This window comes from Apium graveolens, chromosome 2 (assembly GCF_009905375.1).
Source record: "Apium graveolens cultivar Ventura chromosome 2, ASM990537v1, whole genome shotgun sequence".
NCBI classification, from domain to species: Eukaryota; Viridiplantae; Streptophyta; class Magnoliopsida; order Apiales; family Apiaceae; genus Apium; species Apium graveolens.
In genome coordinates, this window is record NC_133648.1 from 162,296,584 (window position 1) to 162,319,780 (window position 23,197).

Genomic DNA, 23,197 nt, shown 5'->3' on the forward strand with positions numbered 1-23,197 from the left:
TTTCTTGTTTTTTCAAGTTTTTACAAATGCAGAAAACTTTCATTAACTTGAATATAAAACAATCGGGACAAACCCCCAACTGTCGATACAACCAGGTGGTAAAACAAATATCATACTAAAAATAATTAGATAATTTGTTTCTTGATTGTTTAACACATAGAATTTAAAAATTCTTGAAATTTAAAATGAAATCAAAGACATCCCAAGCGATCCAAATTGTACCAACATCTCTGAAAATAGAAACATCGTAATTGACCATATCACATAAAAACCATTGTTAGCCCAATATTCAGAAACACCAATCACATAAAATGAGATTGGAGAAGCGAAATCGCAGCTATCTACTTGCCGCATACCAGCTATAGACATGCCGAAAACACCCCAGCTATCTACATGCCGGATACCAGCTATTGACATGCCGAAAGTGTAAATCCGTGAAAGATGAACAATCTTTGGTTGTGAAAGGTGAGCTCTTGCAATAATCAAGACCGCTCCAGATTCGATGCAGGCTTTGCAGATCACCAAGAATATCAATAAACTCGTTCTCAACCGATTCAACATCAAATAAACCCAACCATAATTAAATAAAAATATAACAAAACACTCCAAAAGAAGAGATAAAATACACACTCCAAAAGGAGACACACACAAACACCCAAAAAATTGGGTTTTATTGGAGGGAAATTAACAAGAACAAAAGAGAATGAAGGGGTTGGGGCTTTCCACTGGAGAAAACCAGTGGAAGCCCCTCGATTTACTTAAAAATGAGCAAACCCCAGGAGAGGAGAGGAGGGAGGCGGCTAGGTTTTTTTGGCAGGATTATTGTTTTTGTTTTTTCAAGTTTCAGTGAATAAGTTTTCTATTTTTACTAATTGAACTCAGATGCAAGTTGATTTTGATCCACGACTAATGAAAAAGAACACAATGTTCGGTTACAAAAAGCTACAAACTAAATTTTGTAATTAAATTTTCTTTGCAACTTGAGTATTTTTGAAAAAAAATTCTTAAAATGACAAACATATATTAATGGGTATTGTGTAAGTTATCTCAAAAAAAAGTATGTATCGTCATTTTTATACTTTTTCATATTGTAAATATTCGTTTGTCACTTCTCCCGTCATGTATTAAGAGTTGGAGATTTCTCCGCATGCAAATTCTCCAATCCAAATAATGTTTATATATTTTAACCTTGAGTTTGATTTGGTTAATGTTTAAGGGGGAATTCATTATGTTTCGTATCACTGTCGATCAGGATTGATCGCGGTCCGATTTGATTCATGTTAGAGGTTAAACCTAAATTAAATTATTATGCCACAATTTTTAAAATTTTCAAACCAACACTATGCGGTATGGTATGCAGTTTTAGATTCGGTTTAGCGCATTAATCGATTTGTGACCGGTAATATAATGGTTTTCAGAAACTACGGATAGTACTAGATAATTAATAAAATTCTTCACACATAAATGGAGTAGTAGTCGTAAATTACTATCCATTAATCAAGTAATGACCAGTAGTAGTCCTCCATTAATAATGACAAAAAACTTGCAATACATAAATAACAAGTGCAAACAAATAATTAAGGGTCTAACAACAATAATTCAGAAGGATAAATAATGAAATGGCAGTAAACTTGTACTCTCTATTGAACTAAATTTTTTATTAAATAAAGAAAATTTCGGTGGAGTTCAAGAAGAGAGTAAAATATAACTAAAAATTTAATATATATATATATATATATATATATATATATGCATGCGGTTCAGCTTGATTATAAGTCAACCGGAACAAACCTCCGATCTGTCAATTACAATCTGATTGTAAAACAAAAAACAACCTAAGCAATTAGCCATTCTTTTCAGATTGCTTAACACATAGAATATAAATTGTTCGAGCTAAAGATAATTATAATAATATTTGAAGAAATCCAACATACATCAGTTGTGAAATTAGTAGCATCACAATTGAATTTCACATAAGTGTAATGTGTAACTCAATGTTCAAAACTATTAGTTAGATCTATTGATATTGGAGTGACAAATACCCCTAACATATGAACAAATTTTTGTTGTGAAATGTGAATTATTACGATATCCACCACCGTCCCAGACTCGACGATGATGGATATCGTAATAATTGATTCATGTTAGAGGTCAAACCTAAAATATCATATAAATCATTCTCAGAAAAATTACCAAAAGCCGTAATATAACACCCAAAAACATCAAAATATAGATCACTCACATCCTAAAAAGATGGGCATGAATAATAATCTTGATAAAAAGGTACTCAACAAGACTTTACCCAAAAATGATTAGATCTCGATTTTATTAAAAAAATTAATAAATAGTAAAGAATATATGAGAGCGAAGGGAGAGGGGAGGAAGAACCGCAAAGTGGAGAAGAGATGCTAGCCAAAACATAATAAAATTAAACTAGTGACTGGAAAAGTCGATTCTCAAAACATATATTTTTTTTATTATATTTTACAATATGCGATTTGAACTCGATCCATTGTCACCGTGCATAAAAGTTGACTCTCAAAATACGAAGTTCTCAATTGCGAGGAGTTACAACTAGGAATTTTTGAACATCGATTATTAAATTATTAAATTAGGGGAATTAGAACCACGAGCATTATTTTTATTTTGGTTCGGATTACATTAATTTTGTGATTTTAGCGGTTCAAGTCCGGCCATGATCATCATACTCCTGATATGCAAATAAAAATAAGGGATTTCTGGCAGAAAAAAAAGGGGGATTAACAATTGCTTGTGTCATTGCTGACCTTGAACTCGAAAGCATAAAAAAGGAAAAGAAAGACTATCTTCTTTGCTCGTATATAATATATTTTCTTGAATGGTGCATTGGTTTTCCATGAAAGTTCTGGACTAACCCTATGCACGTTTCCTCCTCTTTCCACCCTTACATATATATACGCATACAAGGGGGCAGTTATATTTAATTGAATTCTTCATCTTATGTAGGATAGAAATCACAACACTCTGCTTCAATGGCAACTTGTATCCAAACAAAGCCCATTTCTCGCAATTCCCAAATGGACGACCATGTCTATAATTACATTAAATCATGCAGACCCATTTTCCAAGATTATGATTCTTGCTTGCCCCTTTCATTGAATTCCCATAAACAATCTCACTTCGGTTGTTTTGTTGAAAATAATCAAGATTTTTTATGGCACAAGATGAAAGAAGAAGCAAAATCAGATATTGATCAAGAGCCCATTTTGTCAACTTACTATTACACCTCAATCTTGGCTCATGATTCTTTACCAAGAGCTTTAGCCAATCATTTATCTATGAAACTGAGTGATGCAAGTTTACCAAGTGGGTCCCTTTTTGATCTTTTTCTAGGTGTTTTCACAGATGATCAAGAAATCTTTAAATGTGTTGTGTATGATTTAATTGCTGTGAGAGAAAGAGATCCTGCTTGCATAAGTTATGTACACTGTTTCTTGAATTTCAAGGGCTTTTTAGCTTGTCAAGCTCATAGGGTGGCACATATATTATGGTCACAAAATAGAAATATATTGGCACTTTTGATACAAAATAGGGTGTCTGAGGTTTTTACTGTAAATATTCATCCGGGGGCTAAGATCGGACGAGGTATATTGTTTGATCATGCTACTGGAGTTGTTATTGGAGAAACTGCAGTGATTGGAGATAATGTGTCGATTTTACATAACGTGACATTGGGTGGTACTGGTAAAACTTGTGGTGATAGGCATCCGAAGATTGGTGATGGAGTGTTGATTGGTGCAGGAACTTGTGTTTTAGGGAATGTTAAGATTGGTGATGGAGCCAAAATTGGTGCTGGTTCTGTAGTATTAAAAGACGTACCTGCTAGAACCACTGCAGTTGGTAATCCTGCTAGGTTGATTGGAGGAAAGGAGAATCCATTCAGGCTGGATAAGGTTCCCAGTCTAACTATGGACCATACTTCACATATTTCTGAGTGGTCTAATTATGTTATTTAGACTGTGTACTTGGTTAATGTTTTTGTTTTCATGTGTACAAGTGAGAATTGAGGTTCTCCTGCTAGATATTCTGATAATGTATGTCTGTTCTAGAGTGCTACAACAGCTTGTAATGTATTAATCATCGTTCATCTCTATGGATAAACCCTTTTGTCTTTGAACATATTGCTTTGTATAATATTAAATGTTGTTTTTCTGTCAACAAACTTTGTTTATGATTTAGTCTGATCTAGAACTAGCTTTGGGCTAGCGATGCAATTTTCTATCAATTTCGCAGAATTACATATTTGCTTGCCTCCCTTTTCAGTTTTTACATTTATGAGATCGGGCTTAGCAAATCTGTTGGAAGGATGCACTTTGATAAAGACTAAACCTACTACTCAGAATAAGGATTTCATCTCTTTCTTCAACAGTTCTGCTACAAAGATAAGTTATTCTTTCTAATGTTTAAACTAAACTAATCCAAATATTACTAGTATGCTCGAGAAGAAGGTAGAGTGGAGTAAATATAAGATGGATGCAGAAATTACTTTAATCCCATAAAAAAAAGATATTGTCTGTGAATAAATAACTTTGTCAACATCTGCAATAGAGATTTTTTAAACTAATGTATCGCTACAAAGATGTAAAGATTTGTCCCAAGAGAATATGCTGAAATGTTAGCAGTTACTTGTTTACATAACAAAAACAGTTAAAACCATGTAGTTGTTTGGGGTTAATAAGTTAGCTGCAAGCTGTGTAGGGGTTAAAGAGGTTAGTTATAAGTCGCAGAGTTCCCTTCCCTTTGCATCTATATCTATACATAAATTCATTCTTTAGTTTCCCTCTGAGGCGATGGTATCCTTACATAAAAAATGTTGTGTTTGGTTGGGATGAATGAAATGATATTTGAAGTAGTTTCATCCTTCCACCATTTCATTCCTAACCTATGTTATAGTTCAAAACCCCGAATTTGAAAGTGAATGCTCCATTCCTTACCACACCCACTTTCTTCACAGTTCTTACAATATTATATTTGCACTCCAATTTTTTATTTTTCTTTCAAAATGTCCCCTCCAGCCTCTATTAATTTTATTTTATTTCATTCATTGCATTCCATATTATTCACCTCATCCAAACACAACAAAATACTTTTGAGTTCTCACCTTTTAGTATTCCGGTGGAACTAGTGTCTTATTTGCTCTTATAAGTTTTAACTAAATCTTCTCAATATTGTGTCAATTATTATAACTCATCACAAATAACAAACGTAATTAAGCTAGTAAAAGGTGTTTGTTGCGGTCCCCCTCTAATCTTTATCTGGTCAGAGTTTTCTTTTAAAAAATTTCTCTATCTGATTGGATTGTTTGTCAGGACTACAATATATGATGACTGGAAAGATATGCTGTATAATCTTTTCAAGTAAAAACATCTGTGAATATTATATATTCTACAAATTTACTCTTCCACATCAGCTTCTCCTCTTTCTGTTACCCTTCAGTCAATGTTATTATGCACACATACATTTTCTAAAAATGATCTCTTTTAGTATTTATGGTAGATATTGATATCAGACCACATTATTTTAGCATGACATTTAAAGAATTTAGTCATACATAGGTGTATTACAACAAATATACTTCTGTGAAACCTGAACTAAGTCGTGTTCTAGGCTTTTAGCTATGCACTGAGAAACTTGCCTTTTGAGTCATCATACTGAATACAAATCCACTGATCGGGGAATAAATACAAGGATCGGAATCCTGGAAAAAGTAATTCCCCCGGCATTTATACACAAAAAGGGAAGCGCTTCATCAATTTCTGGGTTATAACACTATATTTTGGGTTGACTCGTAATTATACCCCATAACATAGATTCCTGGAAATTAAGCATCCTTCAACTTGGCGAAATATATTCAAGTACGGAACACTGACGGGGACAACATCTTTGGTCAAGGACGAGGACCAAACCCCAATGTAATACTAGCTTAGAGTACCTTTATATATATCCTTCCATCAAAGTCTTTCATCTGTGAAACACTGTGACAGCAGGCTAACAGAAATTTTAGAACTAATGTGTAATCTTTACATAAATTTAGGAGGCAATAAGAAAAGAAGAAAAAAGTACAAAGGCGAAACACCTGAAGATCTAGTTCATGTTCTCTAAAACAATTCAATCAGGTACTTCCTAAATGTTAATCAACCACAGTATTACGTATCCATTTCTCCTTCTTAGTATAGTTGCATTACATCATTAACTTACAAAAGAGTCTCAACGCACATCATTATACTTATACACTCAGCATCATGAAAGAAGCTAAACAAAACTAATTCACTTATATAGTGCATATAGTTGTGTTGCTACTTGCGTTAATCATTAGTTGTATCGTCCTATGAAGTCTACTAGGTGACCACGTCATTATTTTTCGGTTAGCCATTTGTCAGTAATATTATTCAAGCACTGTTATCACAGTGGTGTCTACTATGATCTTGAAGAAAATTTATGCAAGTCCTTATTTTCTTTGGCAAATGATGTAAGAAAAATGGATACAGTACACCCCTTTGTCATAAATTATCCCTATATAGAATCATTTGATAAATGTTTGACATCAGTTGTGTCCATATATAAGTACAACTCTGTCAAAAGTTGTTAATATCTCGTCATGCTAAAGAGTGATAAGGATAACATTTATATACAGAGGAAATAGACAAATGAGCCAAGTCATTTTATAAAAACTCAATTATCTTCTCATCTTATTAAAGAAAATCTGATAGTAACTTAATTCAGTAAACTTCTGTTGAATCCTCATGGAGAACCAGATATCCCATTTTTGTACTCCCTTTGCCTTGTTCCTCTTCCTGTTCATTGTACTCAAATTTGCAAAAGTTTTCAGAAATGATAAACTAAAACTTCCTCCAGGGCCAAGGCAGCTTCCTTTCATCGGAAACATTCACCAGATGGTTGGTTCACTGCCACATCACATCCTTAAAGACTTGGCGAACAAGTATGGTCCCCTTGTGTCCTTAAAGCTTGGTGAAGTTTCTGTTTTTGTTGTTTCTTCTTCAGAAGTTGCCCATGACATGATGAAAAAACATGATCTCAACTTCGTTCAAAGACCACATTCTCTTACTACGGATATTATTTCTTACAACTCTTCAAACATTGGCTCTTCTCCATATGGTGATTACTGGAGACAGATGCGAAGAATCTGTACGTTGGAGATCTTCAGTTCTAAAATGTGCAGAAATTCCAATCCATCAGGAAAGAGGAGGTCTTCAACTTCATAAATTTAATTTCTCGAAACAAGGGATTAACAATTAATCTTAGCAAAGAGCTTTTCGCACTAACGAGTGGAATTACAGCCAGAGCTGCTTTTGGTAAAAAAATCAATGATAGAGAAGTATTTGCTATGACCTTAAAGGAAATAATGAAGTTGTCATCAGGTTTTAGTGTTGCTGATATGTATCCATCATTAAAATTTCTTCATGTTATTAGTGGTGTTCGAAGTAGACTAGAGAAGGTGCATAAAGAAATGGATAAAATACTTGGACGCGTTATCAGTGAACATAGAGACAGGAGTGATGCCGATCCTCAAGACTTAGTTGACGTTCTTCTAAAAACTCAAAAGGATGAATACCTTGCCCCTCCATTGACGGACAACAACATCAAAGCAGTCATCTCGGTAAGTAGCGATTCTGTTGTTCTACTATCCAATTTGAAGATACTGCCTAGGTCCATTGCATTTTTAAAATCAATTTCATTCAGTCCATTTTATGGGGATCTTCCAGATGCAAATTCCAGTAATGGAAATGCATGGATTTATAAGAACATGATATTATCAAGTCAGTTGTCAGTGTAGGCATGTGTGAGTGAGTAGTAGGGACAGGATCCTGTCAAAACCTTCTTGCTCTTAAGGAAGACAGATGTATAATCGTTTTTTTTGCTGATTATGTATAATTGGTTTTTATGTGTTTAACCCTGTACATTTCGTATTTCAGGATATCATTTCTGCTGGAAGCGAAACATCGTCAATAACTATAGATTGGGCAATGTCCGAAATGCTGAAGAACCCAAGTGTGATGGAAAGGGCACAGTCAGAAACAAGAAAAGTGTTGGAGGGGAGAAAAAATATTGAAGAAACAATGCTTCAGGAACTAAGCTACTTAAAACAGGTAATCAAGGAGACATTAAGATTACACCCAGCTGCACCCCTGTTAGTTGCCAGAGAATGCAGAGAGCAGTGTCAACTTAATGGTTACGACATACCAGTTAAAACCAAAATATTTGTCAATGCATGGGAGATTGGAAGAGATCCAAGATATTGGGCTGATCCTCATACATTTAATCCGGAAAGATTTGGAAATAGCTCAGTTGAATTCAAAGGAACAAATTTTGAATATATACCATTTGGTGCAGGTAGAAGAATGTGTCCAGGAATGTTGTTTGCGTTACCTATAATAGAGTTGCCACTTGCGCAAATGTTGTACCATTTTGACTGGAAACTCCCCGAGGGACAAAAGACTGAACAACTCGATATGACTGAGGCCTATGGCATCACAAGTGGCAGAAAAAACCATCTGTATGTTATTCCTGTTGCTTATACTCCTCACAAGATGTAAGCTCCGGAAACTACAATTCTATATTTACTTGCAGTATAATATGGTCTGAATTGTAATGTCAATATATCAGGTATAATGTATGCTTTAATATCTTATAAAATTTATTTAATATTTATAAAACGTTCCAACCACTTGGATCCTCTGTAAAGTCGACTCCACCTGGTAGAAAATAAAATTCATGTCCATGTACCAGTACATGTACTGTGTGTAGCACACTGTGATAACTCCAATCCTTATCCGGGATCCTCTCACCTTTACTTATCCGGACTCGGCTTTTATTTGTGCAAAAATGGGTGAGGAAGTAGTTAAGTTATAGGTAGGGATCCTGCGAAACAAAATCGGGGGAGGGTGACGTACTCACGGCACCTCTGGCGTAAGAATAAGATAGGGTTTTAGAGAAGAAGGGTAGAATATGAATTATACAATGTGTGATGTGTGTATATGTGTGTAGGTGAATAGAATTAGTAACCCCTAAAATACCTTTTGGCCAGCCTTTTATATGCTTCGCATTAGGGTTTGGGGGCTTGTATCTTAAATCTGGGCTATTGGAGTGTGCTGAAATGTGGAACGCGTGGACGTCTGTGATGGGCCAACGTCCCCGGATCCGGACTGTTGGAATGTTCCAGATCCTGGCAATCTGGACGGTAGGGATGACGCCACGTGTCTGGGTATCCTTCCCTTATTGTATTTTGGACCCTGAACTCTTCTTATTGGGCTTTCCTTTGGCCTATATTAAACACGGCCTATCATTTGCCTCATACTTTCCTATGCGGGTTTCCGGATGGAGGAGTAGATTTCGTTTCTTGGTTAGCCTTTTTGATTTATTTTCAAGGTTGGGTTCATTAAATTACTTAGAAGAAAAACTTGGGGTTTTTCTTTGATTTGTAGCCCCCTAACTCCGGGGTCTTATGAATATAAGATGTCGGGGTTGACTTGGTTAGTCTTTTTGATTTGTGTTCGAGCTTGGGTTTCTTCAATTATTTAGAAGAAAAACTTGGGATTATTCTTTGATTTATAGCCTCCTAACTCCGAGGTCTTATGAATATCAGGCGCCGAGGTTGGCTTGGTTAGTCTTTTTTTATTTGTGTTCAAGGTTGGGTTCCTTGAACTACTTAAGAAAAATTTGGGGTTTTTCTTTGATTTATAGCCCCGAACTCCGAGGTCTAATGAATATGAGATGTGGGGGTTGACATGACTTCTCAATAAGCAAATTTCAACTGTTTATTCCTACTTCTCGACAAGTCACATCCCTAACTTATAAATACCCCGACATCTCAACATAACCCCTCTTTACGCTTTCGAGATCTCAATTGACCTAACTTTTACAAATCTTCACCGCTCTCACTCATTTCAAACTCTTTCTTTCTCAAATTTCTTACCCATTCAAACTCAAACACTTTCAATGGTTGCCAACAATGTTAGAATTGTTATCCCAAAGGATGGTACCAATTACCTGGCATTTATTGATGCAAACCAAGCTCCTGACCGTTTCAAGTGTTTTGTCAAGTTTTTATCTGAATCTTATCTTGCAGGAGCTTTGACTACTAATCATGTTCTATACTTGGATGTGCTCAACGAGTTTTAGAACTCAACTATTGTGGACATTGTTGTTCATGAGAATCAGGAAGTTTCCTTGGTGGTTAATTGCTCAATTTAGGGTAAGCCTGTGGAGTTTGATGTTAATGATGTCAACAAGGATTTGGGTAATCCTATATACAGATGGCATGGTGGAGGTACCAACAACATAGGAGCTGGCTGAGTTTATGGATTTCATAAACTACAGTGAGAAGATTAACCCGGCCATCCTGAACAAGAAGCATCAAAGGAGATAATGGTCTTTTATCTTTGACTCCCCGTTAGAGCTTTCACATGCAGGAAGATTGGGTATGATAATATATCCAGTATTGTACAAAAATTGGTGTTCTCCATGGCATACAACAAGCACATTAATGTTGGTCTATTGATCCTGGAAGAGCTAAGCACCAGGCTATCAATGCCCTTGGTAAGTAGAGGTAAGGAAATTTTATTCCCTAGGTTCATAATGTCTACTTAAATTATAAAGTTGCAGACATTCATTTGCTTGAAGGAATAGATAGAACTAAAATAGGCAATTATAAATAGGTGTCCAAAATCTTATTCGGGTCACTTATTACAAAAAATCAGGTAAAGGTAGCTCTAAATGTCACTGACTTTATGTTGGAGAGATTTATGACATAACCTTATCCTATGCCTGACATGAGGTCTAGTGCAATTTCTAGTACAGTTATGGCTCTTGCACTTGTAAAAGTACACAAACATGGTAACCAACAGAAACCTTCCACAACTGAGACAGTTTCTTCACAATCATTAGTAGCTGAACCAACTACTTCATCCTCTCAACATGGCAGAGTTAGTAAAAAGAAGAGAAAGAAAACACCAATAATTGTTGTTACTGAGAGTGGTGAGGACCAAACAAACACTGAGTCAAACCTGGTCAGACAAGAAAATAAGTCAAGAAAGGTTGAGTTGACCACTCAAATAGCCACCTCTACATCTTATCAATAAGATGCAATTATAACAAAGGGGTATGAACAGACTCTAGGGGCACCTTCTCAATAAGGTGTCACTATTGAATAAAACATTATTTCCAATGCATCCTGTACAGAGTCTGCACCACCTTTTGAGCACTCTCAAGAACTTGAAAGAAGTAATTTGGTTGGCACACACAATGAGAGCACATCTGTTGAAATTCCCTCATCCATTCAGGGGGAGTTGCCAAAAATAAATTCTGAAATCTCTAATCTTATTTCCTAAATTTATTCTTCTTAAAATGAAGGGTTTAAATCCACTTCTCAAGCCTTGCAAACCTCAAGTGACATAGTTCAAAAACCCGTGATCACCACTCAGACACAATATTTAGATGGTGAGAGGCTATATGTTGAGGTAGACCTTGATGACATCATCACAAATACATGGGTTTCATCAGTTTTTACTGAAGACCCTGTGCATGTTCCTATAACACCTTCATGTGCACAAAAGTCTTCACAAACTGTTAGATTTGAGAGTAGTCCTCTTGAGGGGGAGCTACTCAAATTCTCTCTAATTCAGTTGGAGGTTTCTCAATTAACAACTCTCTCACAACTCAAGCTGAAATTGTTTTGTCAATTGAAGTTAGGATTCCAATTGCCAATGATCCAGTCATTGAGGAGGCAGGTACAACACATTCAGGTGCTAATTTCTTGTAAGAGGAACAAGGGTTTGAGGTCATGGTACATGATAGTAACCTGGTCAAATCACCTTCAGTTCAAACGGAGGTTACCACCAGTGGTGAAAAACACACTATCACAATCACAACTCATGCTGTGAGTCAAACTGTGACCTCTATCAGAGGCACATTTATTACCTCCAACTCATCCACTTCAAACACAAAAGACCACCCATCAACCTCAACCATACCAAACCATCCTGAACACCTAATTTCCCAATGGCTGCAAGATGTTCAAGCCCAACCTGTAACAATAAATGATCTTTTGGTTGATCAGCTTGCAGGCCTAGCCAATATAACCTAAGAACTTCTTACCACTGATATGTCTAACCAAGACTATCAAGCCTTTCTACTCTCATACAAGGAGGATGTTGAGGAGAAAAAAAGAGAAGATTGCAGTGTGGATGCTTGGCTTTCAAAAGACTTCACAACAACCATGGAGGAGGCCTTGGAAAAATTTAGAGAGGAGTATGTCACCATTCTGGGAAGTAATGACAAGGTCATCACTCCTCAAGAGGTTTATGATGTCGTCACAGAAGTGTACAAAGCTCAATTGAAGGCCTTTCATCATATTAGAAGAGCTGTGGAGAACACACTGGACAAGCATCAAGCTGTTGTCAAGAAATAAATAAATGATAGGATTGTTGAACTTATGCCCACATTCACAGATATCAAATAAAAGTTCAACAAGTTTTCAGATAAGCTTCAAGCTCTCTCTCACACACTAATTGAAAAAAATGTATCCAAGTTGAAAGAATCTTTCTTAGCCTTGCATGAAGTGATCCAGAAGAAAATAACTTAAAATAATGACTCCAAGGTCAAGATGGATAAATTGTACAAGAATGTCGTTCAGAATTCTTTTGGCACTTAGCTGCATCAAACTCACAGCCTATAACTTCCACCTCAACCAGTCTTCAAATTTAAAATCTACAAACTCAAGTCTCCAATATGCAAACTTCCAATAACTCTTTATCTGCTCAAGTATCTCAGTTAACTTACTTGGTCATCATCCAGCAACAAGACTTCAAGACCCTAATTGACTCCAACCAATATCTCCAAATGCAAACCTTAGTGTGTTTGGGAGCTATTATGGTAGCTTTGAAGATACCGCCTCACGAAACATCTCAAGGTGTAAGGACCCAAATTCTCTACATACACCTCTTGTGCCTGCTATCAAGACTAAGAGGGAGATGGAGTCTCATCCATAACTAAAATCAAGCCAAGCCACAATTCAAACTCAAAAAAAAGATGATGTTAGAATGGACAGACTTATGAAGGCAACTGAGGGACCTTGTCTTGATAAGGAATTTGATGAACTCCTCAAAGCTCCCAAAATCTCTCTAAACAACAATCACTTCACTTACAAGAAGGCTTTGGACATAAATATAAATTTCCTGAGGGTGGTGATGGTGATTAGTGGAAACTTCAAGGAAAAGATGATTGTTGCCAATATCAATGACTCTGGTGTGGACAGGTGTATGTAGGTGTCTCTTTCTTATCTCCAATCAAGAAGAGCATCTGAGCTGGACATCCTTATCAATAAAGTCAACAGGGTAATTTCAGAGGACACTCTCCTGCTAAATGAACTCAAAAAGGGTCAAATGGCCGCATTTCCTGAAGCTTACCTTCAACCAAGAAAGGGAGTGGCCTACATTAGTCCCAACACCAGACAGTGCAAACATTTTCAGATTCCTAAGCACTGCGTCATGGGGAACAAGAAATTATTGATGATTGTGGAAACATATTTAAAGTAAAAAAAAGACTTCTGGGGATTTTAAAGCTTTGAAAATAATTGCAAAATATTTGAAGAATGTTGAAACCATGTTGCCAAGAGCTCAAATCAATACAAAAGATGAAGATGCGCAGAAGAAAGATGAACATAAATCTTCTGGATCAAATCAAAGTCAATCTAGCAAAGCAACTGGAAGCAAGGTGGAGGAAACGAAGAAGGAGAAGGAGAACAAGAAAATTAGGAATGATGTAAAGAAAAAGAGAAGGGATGGAGAAGGTGTAGCAAAACAACTGAATATCCAAGGAACTCAAATCTCACAAACTCTACCAACTCAAACCGCCAAACCTAACCAAAAAAACACTAAACCTATCCTAACCTCAAAGCCCAAATACCTTTACAAGCCAACTACAAATTCCCTACTCAAAATACCTATCAAACCTAGCTAAATCTCACTCAAGAAAATATCAAAACCACATTCATTTAAACCTCCAACCAAAACTCATTTCAAGACTAGAGGAAGAAAACCATGAAAAATTCAAGCTGATGTTGGTGCTATCTGGAACTGTTTCAATCAGGATGACTTTCTACCAGTTTCAAGGAGCATAACAGATGATGATTATCACCAACAACTAGCTGAGGAGATAGTCAAAATTTGGGTTGTTTCTCTAGGAGAAGTCAGAATCTACTACAAGGATGGCTCCTTCATTTTGCCGAACAGAGAATTAATAGAGACATTTTCAACTGCATAATTGAAGAGGGTGATCAGTTTGATAGGGTCTAAGTATTCAAGTACAAGAATGAGGAAGGCTATATTAGCTGAAAGGTTGAGAGAAAGGAACATAAGGCATGCTAGGCAAAAGGATGATAGGGAAGAAAGAGAAAGAAAATATGTCAAGAAGATTGAGATGTTTAAACAAAGATCTAATGAACTCAAGGTAAGGGGGTTGAGCAGGGTTTCAAAAGATGCACACTTTCTGAATATCAAGGTTGAAAGATTTTCAAGATTCAGGATTCATCTTCTCAATAATTACTCATTGCAAGAATAGCTAAACTAGTGGAAGCTCTAAGAGGGACTGAAATTATTGAAGAACTTGAAGTGCTAGTCAAAATCAAGGACCTCATTAGTAAAGAACCTGGTTATGAGAAATTCACCTAATGTTTTTAACTGTGAACTGATGTAAATGATCAATGTATAAATAGTATATTTTGTCAATATGTCAATTTTATTGTATGTGACTTTAGTTTGGGGTTAGTCTTATTATCATAGATGAATTTGTGATAAGCAATCTTCTCACAAATTAGGGAGATTGTTGTGCAAGACATGCTTGTATAATAACAAGACTAAGTCATATAGACATCCCTAAGATTAAGTTTGTTAGGTCACACACACATTGTAGAGGGGGTGAATACAGTGTATAATACAATCAAATCGAACTTTAATATAATAAGTAACAGAAAACATGTAATAACCCCAATTTTTGGAAAATTTTGAAACCCTTATGAATAGTGTTTTTGCTGAATGAGAAAACTTTTCATGCCACACTATGTAGGGGTTCTGTTATGGATATTCTGGGATATTATTAGTACTCTATGAAGTATATAAGTGTATGTAAAGATCGTCAGAATCCAATTCCGAACACTTTGGTTTTTCCCGGAAATCCACAAGATACGGAGAGAATTGAGTATAAGGTAACAGGATAAAAAAGATTTAAATTAAAGGATTATAATGGAGGATCATAAAAAGGAATATAATGTATTGAGAAAGGTTAAGGGAACCTAAGTAATAAGATCCCGGGTATGATCCTTCAAACGATAAACGAGAACGAAAGTTAAGCGAACCGTATAACAGATCAGCGGTCATTAGGCAAACGATTAGGAAGTTAATCAAAGGGATTAGTGGGAATGATGTCATCCAACCAATAGAAAGAGGACAAGGAAGGGAGGATGACATCATGAGGATGATATAAGCATGATATGGGAAGGAAGGAGGTGTGGTTGAATGAGAACCACACAAATTCAAGGGCAAGAAGGTAATTGACTAAAGCAAGCACAAAAACCAAGCAACCAAGCCAAGCAAAAACCATTTTCATCAAAAATCAAAAGCAACCAAGGCTTGTTCATGAAGCTCTCGGGTGGTTTTCTTAAAAAATGAAAGTCCAAGCTCCTCCACTTACTATTTAGCAAGGTAATTATCTAAGCTTCCCCATGGATAGTTACATACTTCCTATAAGTTTAAGCTTCTAATTCCAAGCCAATCTTTTTCTATAAATCATGAAAGAAGATGGTGAATAGTGTTTTCAAGAACTAAAATTTGTGTTCTTGAAGTTTTGTTTAGAATAAGCTTGGATAAGGGCTTTAAAGGTGATTCCAAGCCATTCTCTTGATTCTCCACTCTCCAAGGAAGGTATAAACTACAAACCCTAGCTTTAGTTTTGAGTAATTAGGATTGAATGTGTTTGATATAGCATATGTGAAGCATGATGCTTGAATGGTTGAAGTTTGGTTGAGTTTGTAGAGATTAGTTGGTTTTGTTGCATTGTTGGAGTTGTAAATCTTGGTAATTAGTTAAAGAACCTAAGTAAAGCTTTTAGTTCATGTGAGGAATAAGTATAAATGGTTAATGTGGATTTGTTGGGGTTGTTATGATGTGATAAGGATGGATGTTTGTTGTATGATGTATTTGAGGTTGAATTTGAGGTTGATTTGGAATGGGTTTGAATGGTTTAAATATTGGTAATCGCGTAAACATAGCCGTCATAACGTCCGATTTTCTTTGGACTGTTTTTGTGCATAGCATTAGGACCCGAGAACCCCCTGCTAGATTATGACCACTGCCATGATTAGATAGCTCATGTTACGAGCTTCGTTTTGATATGTAGTTCGTTCGATTCCGATGCACGGTTTAGGAGAAACGACCGTTTCAAGTAACGGCGTTTCCCGAACGAAACTTTTTCCCTCGCCTTACTTTGAAACATAGGTTAAAGACCAAAAAGGGTTAATTAATGTATGAAACATTTATGGTAAGTGTGTTAGGCAGTTGGTAAGACATTCGCGAAGAAATCGCTTTAAAACTCGTAAAGGTTAAATTATTAAAAATGGTGGAGCCGAGGGTACCCGAGTGACTTAAGCGAATCGGTGAGCGCAAAACAAGCGTTAGAGTCTAAGTTAGTTAAAGTATAGGTTTACAAGTGATTTTGGTTTAATTCCAACTTACTTGTTGTTTATAGGTTATCAGACTCGTCCCGAGCCTTTCTCACCCCCAAGTCGCTCAGGCAAGTATTCTATCCGTTATACTGTTGTTGTGATGAATATATGTATTTGCATTATCTTGCGATAGATGCATGTTGGATAATTAGCAAATGATGCGATATATTGTAGCATGTGATATGGTATATATGCATGCCTGTTTCATATTCTTGGAATATATATCTGTTGGTTCAGTTGATAATACCTATGCTAGAGGATAGCGGTAACTTGCATATACCCTTAGTATAGGGACCCAAAGGTGAAAATATTTTCTAAAACCGGGAGTCGAGGATCCCGAGTAGATTTTGTATATATGGATATGGATATATATATATATATATATATATTTATATATATATATGGTTATAGTTTTCCAAACTATTAATCGAATAAGGTTTATTCGATAGCTTTAACTTTATTTTATTATTGAATATCATTTGAATATTCATTCGAGGGCTTATGACTCTTTTATTTATTTATCTGAATATTATTTGAATATTCATTCGAGGGCTTATGACTCTTTTATTTATTTATCTGAATATTATTTGAATATTCATTCGAGGGCTTATGACTCTTTTATTTATTTATCTGAATATTATTTGAATATTCATTCGAGGGCTTATGACTCTTTTATTTATTTATCTGAATATTATTTGAATATTCATTCGAGGGCTTATGACTCTTTTATATTATTTATTGAATATTATTTGAATATTCATTTGAGGATCTATGACTCCGATTATTTTCTGAAATATATTCTTTATTTTATTAAAGAATAAGGTGTCAATAATCAAACTTATTTTCGATTATTCAAATAAAGATAATACTTTCATATAAGTATATCTTTGGTTATTTAATACTCGTTTCAAGTATAAGTTTTAATACTTCTACTTCAATTATTTTTATAAAGATTATTCTTTATGGGAATATTATTTAAATAATAATATTCAGTCATTTTCTAAATATTCTGGGGACTGATTTATTTCATTAAATCAGCTTTACTCCAAACACTCTTTAAAGTGTTTTCGAGTCTTCAAAATGATTTTTAAAAGTTAAAGGGGATCCCAAAACTCATTTTTATATTTAAGATCTTCCTTTAAAGGGGATTTAAATACTCGTTCAAAACCTGAGGGATCCGGCTCTGTGGTGTATTTTCGCAACAAGGTTGCAGTTTTGGTAAATGAATTGATTACTTACCCAACGTTCGGGAAGTAAGTCCATCTATTGAGTCGGCATAAGCAACATGGGCTCAGTGGGCGTCCATGATAGTGTAAGTGGCTCAGTGTGAGTCCATCAAATGCATAAGTGGCTGAGTGGCAGTCCAGCATAAGGTCCTAATTATGACCAGGGTGATGACCAGTGGGGAATTCGTCCATCTACTAGTAGAAAAGGTTACTAATGGGTATCTTTGCCTGATCAGCAAGATATCTGGTTTATGCCAAAGGTTTTCTTTTCCTTCCAAATTCATTGGATATTGCAACTCTGTTCATACTTTACATAACAGAGGTTCCAGGAAATGTTTTAGAGATATATATATGTGGATATATATATATATCGGGACTAAATAAAGTATCTCATAACTTTTTCATTCAATAATATTTCAAAGATTGAATCTATTCAAGTCTTATCTTGTGGTCTCATCAGTGGGATGAACTTTTGAAACTGGTTATAACTTGAACGGTGGTAGTTCAAGTAGTATTGGGAAAGATATAAGTATATTGAGGTATTTGGTAACCTCATCTTTTAAACTTATATCTAATTAATAATTGTCTTATGAATGACAAAGATTTTCAGAAAAACGTTGAGACAAGGTTAGATATATGAGATCACCTTGCAACGATATTTTTTTTATATATACAGTTATACACTGGGATTTTGTGTATATTATGCATGGAAGAGGACTTCCAAGATTTTGAAAAGTATATATGTATATATATATATACTGAATATTTTGCGACTTCATCGCATTAAGATATCAACTTGGTTCATTTCTTTTGACCAAGACTTTCATGAGTATTATGAGTAGGCTCATATATTGTAAATCATTATACATATTATTTTGGTGGGCTTGCTGCTCACCCTTGCTTTATTTCTTCATCACACAACAACAGTTAGGAAAGATGGCCAGACTCCAGCAGACCCAGCGCAAGCGCGTGGGAAGCGTCCCGCGTCTTCCCGTTGATGTTGTAGCTGCTATAGCTGCAGAGGTAGATCTATTGTAGATCAGACCATCTACTTTTGAGAATCAATTATGTATAATTATAACTTGTGGCAGATAATGGCAATTAACTGTAAATTTATCAAGTAATCATTTTGGGTTGTAATAACTTTTAAATTGTGGATTCAAAGACTTGTACTTATTTAAATTTCATCTCTGAGACTATAACGGGTTGTGGTGTGTGTTAGTGTGGGGTCACAGCATAAGGTTAGTATTATTAATTAAGTGAAGTGATATTGTGGAAAGAAAGACCGTGACGACCCGGATCCCCGACCCCGGATCTGGGGGTGTTACAGAAATGGTATCAGAGCTAAGCGTTATAAACCTCAGAGATGATGGGACGTTAAGATAATAAGTTAACTAAGATAATAAGAACTCTTGCCAAGTTCATAGTCGGGCTACCTAACGTAGCACCGACAGTTAAAACCCTTATGAGAACCCTTATAAATGTAGCGATAGAAGCGTAGTTCGTTATCGTATTGTGTAGCGGGACTCCGAACCCTGAGGTTGAGGAGCAACAGCGCGATGATGTTTTATTACTAATTGGAGATCGGATTGTGGATCCGATAGATTGTCCTAATGCAGGACCAGATGATGTTGATATTGAGGATATAGAGTTTAGGATGTTGTCCTAGAAGGGATAGTTGTTGAGGAGGATCCCATGGAGGATCCTGACAAGATTGGATAAAGGACCACTGATGAATTGATGACCATGGTTAGGTCGACTACCGGAGGTTCGTTCAAGTTTGTAAAGATAGTAGCCCCTTTAAACGCGGCTTACTCGTAAGACTGAGAAGTTCGAATGAACAGAGAAATGTGAGAACAGCTTTCAAGAACTGAAGCAGAGGTTGGTGATGGCCCCTATGCTGGCGTTGCCGGATGGAAAAGGAGATTTTGTGAAGGGTAGTGACGCTTCGCACAAGGGCTTAGGGTGCGTGCTTATGCAGCACGGTAAGGAAATCGCGTACATGTCAAGACAATTAAGGTAATATGAAATTCAATATCACCGCCCATGAGCTTGGGCTCGTGGCAATACTTTTTCCCTAAAGGTTGGAGGCACTACTTGTATGGAGAGAAGTGCGAGAATTACCTAAGCCATAAGTGCTCTAGTACATTTTCGCGTAGAAAGAGCTCAACATATGCCAGAGGAGGCAGTTAGAGCTAATCAAGAATAATGATTGGGAGATTCTTTATCATTCGGGGAAAGCCAATATGGTGGCTGATGCCCTTAGTAAAAAGGAGAGACTCAAGATGATAATGTCTTTGGGAGAGTTGATAAGAGATTTTGAGAAAATGGAAATAGTAGTGAAGGTAACCGGAGCCGGTACCGAAAAGCTGTTTGAGATTGCAATAGAGACCGAATTATTGGAAAAGAGCATATTGTGCCAGAAAAAGGTGATGAATGAAGGCAGAGAGCCAACAAATAAATATGAGATTAATACTGAGAAAGATGATAAGGGAATAATGAGGTATTCCTACAGAAATTGGGTTCCAAAAGTTCAAGAGCTTAAGGATGAGAACTTAGATGAGAGCCATAGTTTGAGGAATAAGATTTAGGGCAAACCCTGAATGTGATAGTCAGGGAGGTTGCCATCAAGAAAGAAAGAACCCATAACATAATAGAGTGGAAAACAAGGTTTTTAATGTTTAAGATAACCCCGATTATGGGAGAAGGTTGAAACATTTCATACCAAGGAAACAGAAAGTCGAGTAAGGAAAGGAGACCCGAGACGGTACTCCTATACGGCAATTCATGGACCTGTCTAAAAAGAACTTAGACTATTATCCCCAACCACCACCCTGGGGAGACAGTGCGATGGGAAATTCTTTCATGACCTTTAAGTCGCTAAGCTCTCAGAGTTCCAAGGAACAAGCTGACCCAGTCGAGGCAAGAGCCTGGCTAAAGGAAATAGATGAATCATTTGAGATTCTAAATGATTGACGAACCACAAAAGACTGTTTTGTCACTTACCCTCCCAAGAGAGAGACCACCCGCTGGTGAAAGGCCAAGGAAGGCACGGAGCAAGAGATTATAATAAACTGATTAAAGTTCAGCCAATTGTTTTCGGGAAAGTAATTCCCAAAGTTATGGATTAGTGTAAAAGCTTTAGAGCCAGAACAAAGGCAGACGAGTATGATGAATTATGAATCTAAGTTGTAAAAGTTATCAAGATTCGTTCTGAAGACACGAATCCAGAATGACGGGATGTTTGAAATCAATGCTTATATTATGATTGATTTGTGAAATAATGATAAGAGAAAGGAAAATAAAAAGAAACTGAAGTGGAAAGGAATATAAAGGCAATAGAGTTTGAGGAATGATAAGGGAGTTGGGTATGAGGAAACCCTAAAGACTCATAGCAATAGAAATAGAAAAGTATGTAATCGTCAGGATGATGGTCCACCATGAGTTAAAATTGATGGTTGAAGGCATAAGAGATACATATATTGTACCCCCTTTAAGTTGGGAGGATTCGAGGAAACCTTGAGATAGTTCGAAGGATAAATATTGAGACACGGATAGACTGAGGAGACAAGAAAGTAAGAAATCAGGAAAAATTGGATGAAAGAAGTGACCTTCAATAATGTGAAATGTAAGACCGGTGGCTCGATACCCAGAAAGGGAGACGCCAGATATGGGAGGTATCCCAACATTGAGGTGACTGTTGAGATAAACAACAAAAGTAAATAAGGAATTATTAAGAAGAAGTTCACGTTGAACATGACCAATATCTTCCAGAACATCCATGTTATCATTACCAAATCAGAAAAGAAAAGCGGATGACCATTGTTATCTTTTGGAGGCCATATGGATTGACCTCAATTTGAATAAGGATGCTACTATGAAGTTAGGTATAGACTATCGAGGTGGGAATGATGAATAAGATAATCTATCAAGGATATATGACTTGATTTATCCATGGAAGGACGCAGGTACCTTTTAAAGGTGGAATTAAGGATAGAACATTGGTAACTTAAAATGAATCCTAGGGGACTGCATAAAGGTTGGCATGTCACCCTTGATAGGGACAGTATGAGTTTTGACAGTATGATTGGGAAAGGGTTAAGGTAACAACAACCTTTAAGAATCAGTGGAGAAATTTTTTTCAGAAGTATATAGACAATGGTTCTAGTATTAGTAAATGGTATTGTGATATGCCCTGTATCTAGGGAATACAGGAGGAACGATTGAAGGATAACCTTAGAGGTTTTACAAGGAAAAAGGTAATATTCAAAATTCTCAAGAATAGAAATGTTGATAAAGGAAATATGACGTAATTATAATGGTGCCAAGTGGGGCACGTGTTAAACCACGAGAAAGTATGGATCGAACCAGTAATGGTCGAAATTGTTCAGGGTAATTAGGACTTAAGAAAAAAAAATGTTCTAAGTATGATTGAGAGTCAGTCTTGGCAGTGATTAGCCTCTAAAGACTGAGGCAATAACTTATGGAAAAATGGTGATTTTTTTTTACTCATCAGATTTTAAGGAAAGCATTTTCACTCAAGTAGTGATCGGAAATAAGGTAGAAAATTTATTTGGAGGTGGTTAAAATGACATTGACTGTAAGGAAATTTTACTATCAGGAAAGGCCAAAGAGGTGGCCGACACTTTAAAGGTAAGTGGATAATTATAGGCGCGTGTGCCAAAAGAATACAGTGATGATGGTTAAAAATGTGAAGGTTGAATTATGGTTTGGAAGATTGACATTCCTTCTGATGACTGTGCAATACCCAACCGTAATAGTAGTTGGTAAAGGTTTAATTCGTGTAATCGCCATGAGCGGGCTATCTATCTTAGGAGGTCCTATCTTGAGATAAGCCAGAACCATGTTTCAAAAAGGACTAGATGAACCCTTGAGTTAAGTCTTTTATTGAAGGCATATGATTACGAATGGTATTAACCTACTATCGTTGCTTTGATGGAAACTCTTCTGCAATTTTATTTGCTTCATGTCATGTATGTATGTCAGGATCAGGAGTGTTCTTCATGAATCATGAATGGTGATTATGTTACCTCCTTAGAAGAATTCGATACGATATGTATGGACTCCGTATGGTTAGCTATTAAGACTTCAAGGAAAATGAATGACTACAGTAGGTCAGTGGTGGACCATAGTAAGGCAGCAATGATTCTGCGAGTATTGAGCTGATTACAACCGT

At 36.1% G+C, this 23,197-nt stretch overlaps 1 protein-coding gene and 1 pseudogene across 1 annotated transcript; both read left to right on the forward strand.

The window, feature by feature from the left end:
* Window positions 1-2,805: 2,805 nt before the first annotated feature.
* Window positions 2,806-4,179, forward strand: LOC141707962 (serine acetyltransferase 1, chloroplastic). Its single transcript, XM_074511413.1, has one exon. The coding sequence runs from the start codon at window positions 3,012-3,014 to the stop codon at window positions 3,993-3,995; it is 984 nt and encodes a 327-aa protein (XP_074367514.1). The 5' UTR covers window positions 2,806-3,011; the 3' UTR covers window positions 3,996-4,179.
* A 2,569-nt stretch (window positions 4,180-6,748) lies between these two features.
* LOC141707961 (desmethyl-deoxy-podophyllotoxin synthase-like) lies at window positions 6,749-8,658 on the forward strand (annotated as a pseudogene).
* Window positions 8,659-23,197: the final 14,539 nt, after the last annotated feature.

Bases quoted from the DNA above. Each gene is read 5' to 3' on its own strand.
- LOC141707962 (XM_074511413.1), top strand. From the start codon at position 3,012: ATGGCAACTTGTATCCAAACAAAGCCCATTTCTCGCAATTCCCAAATG.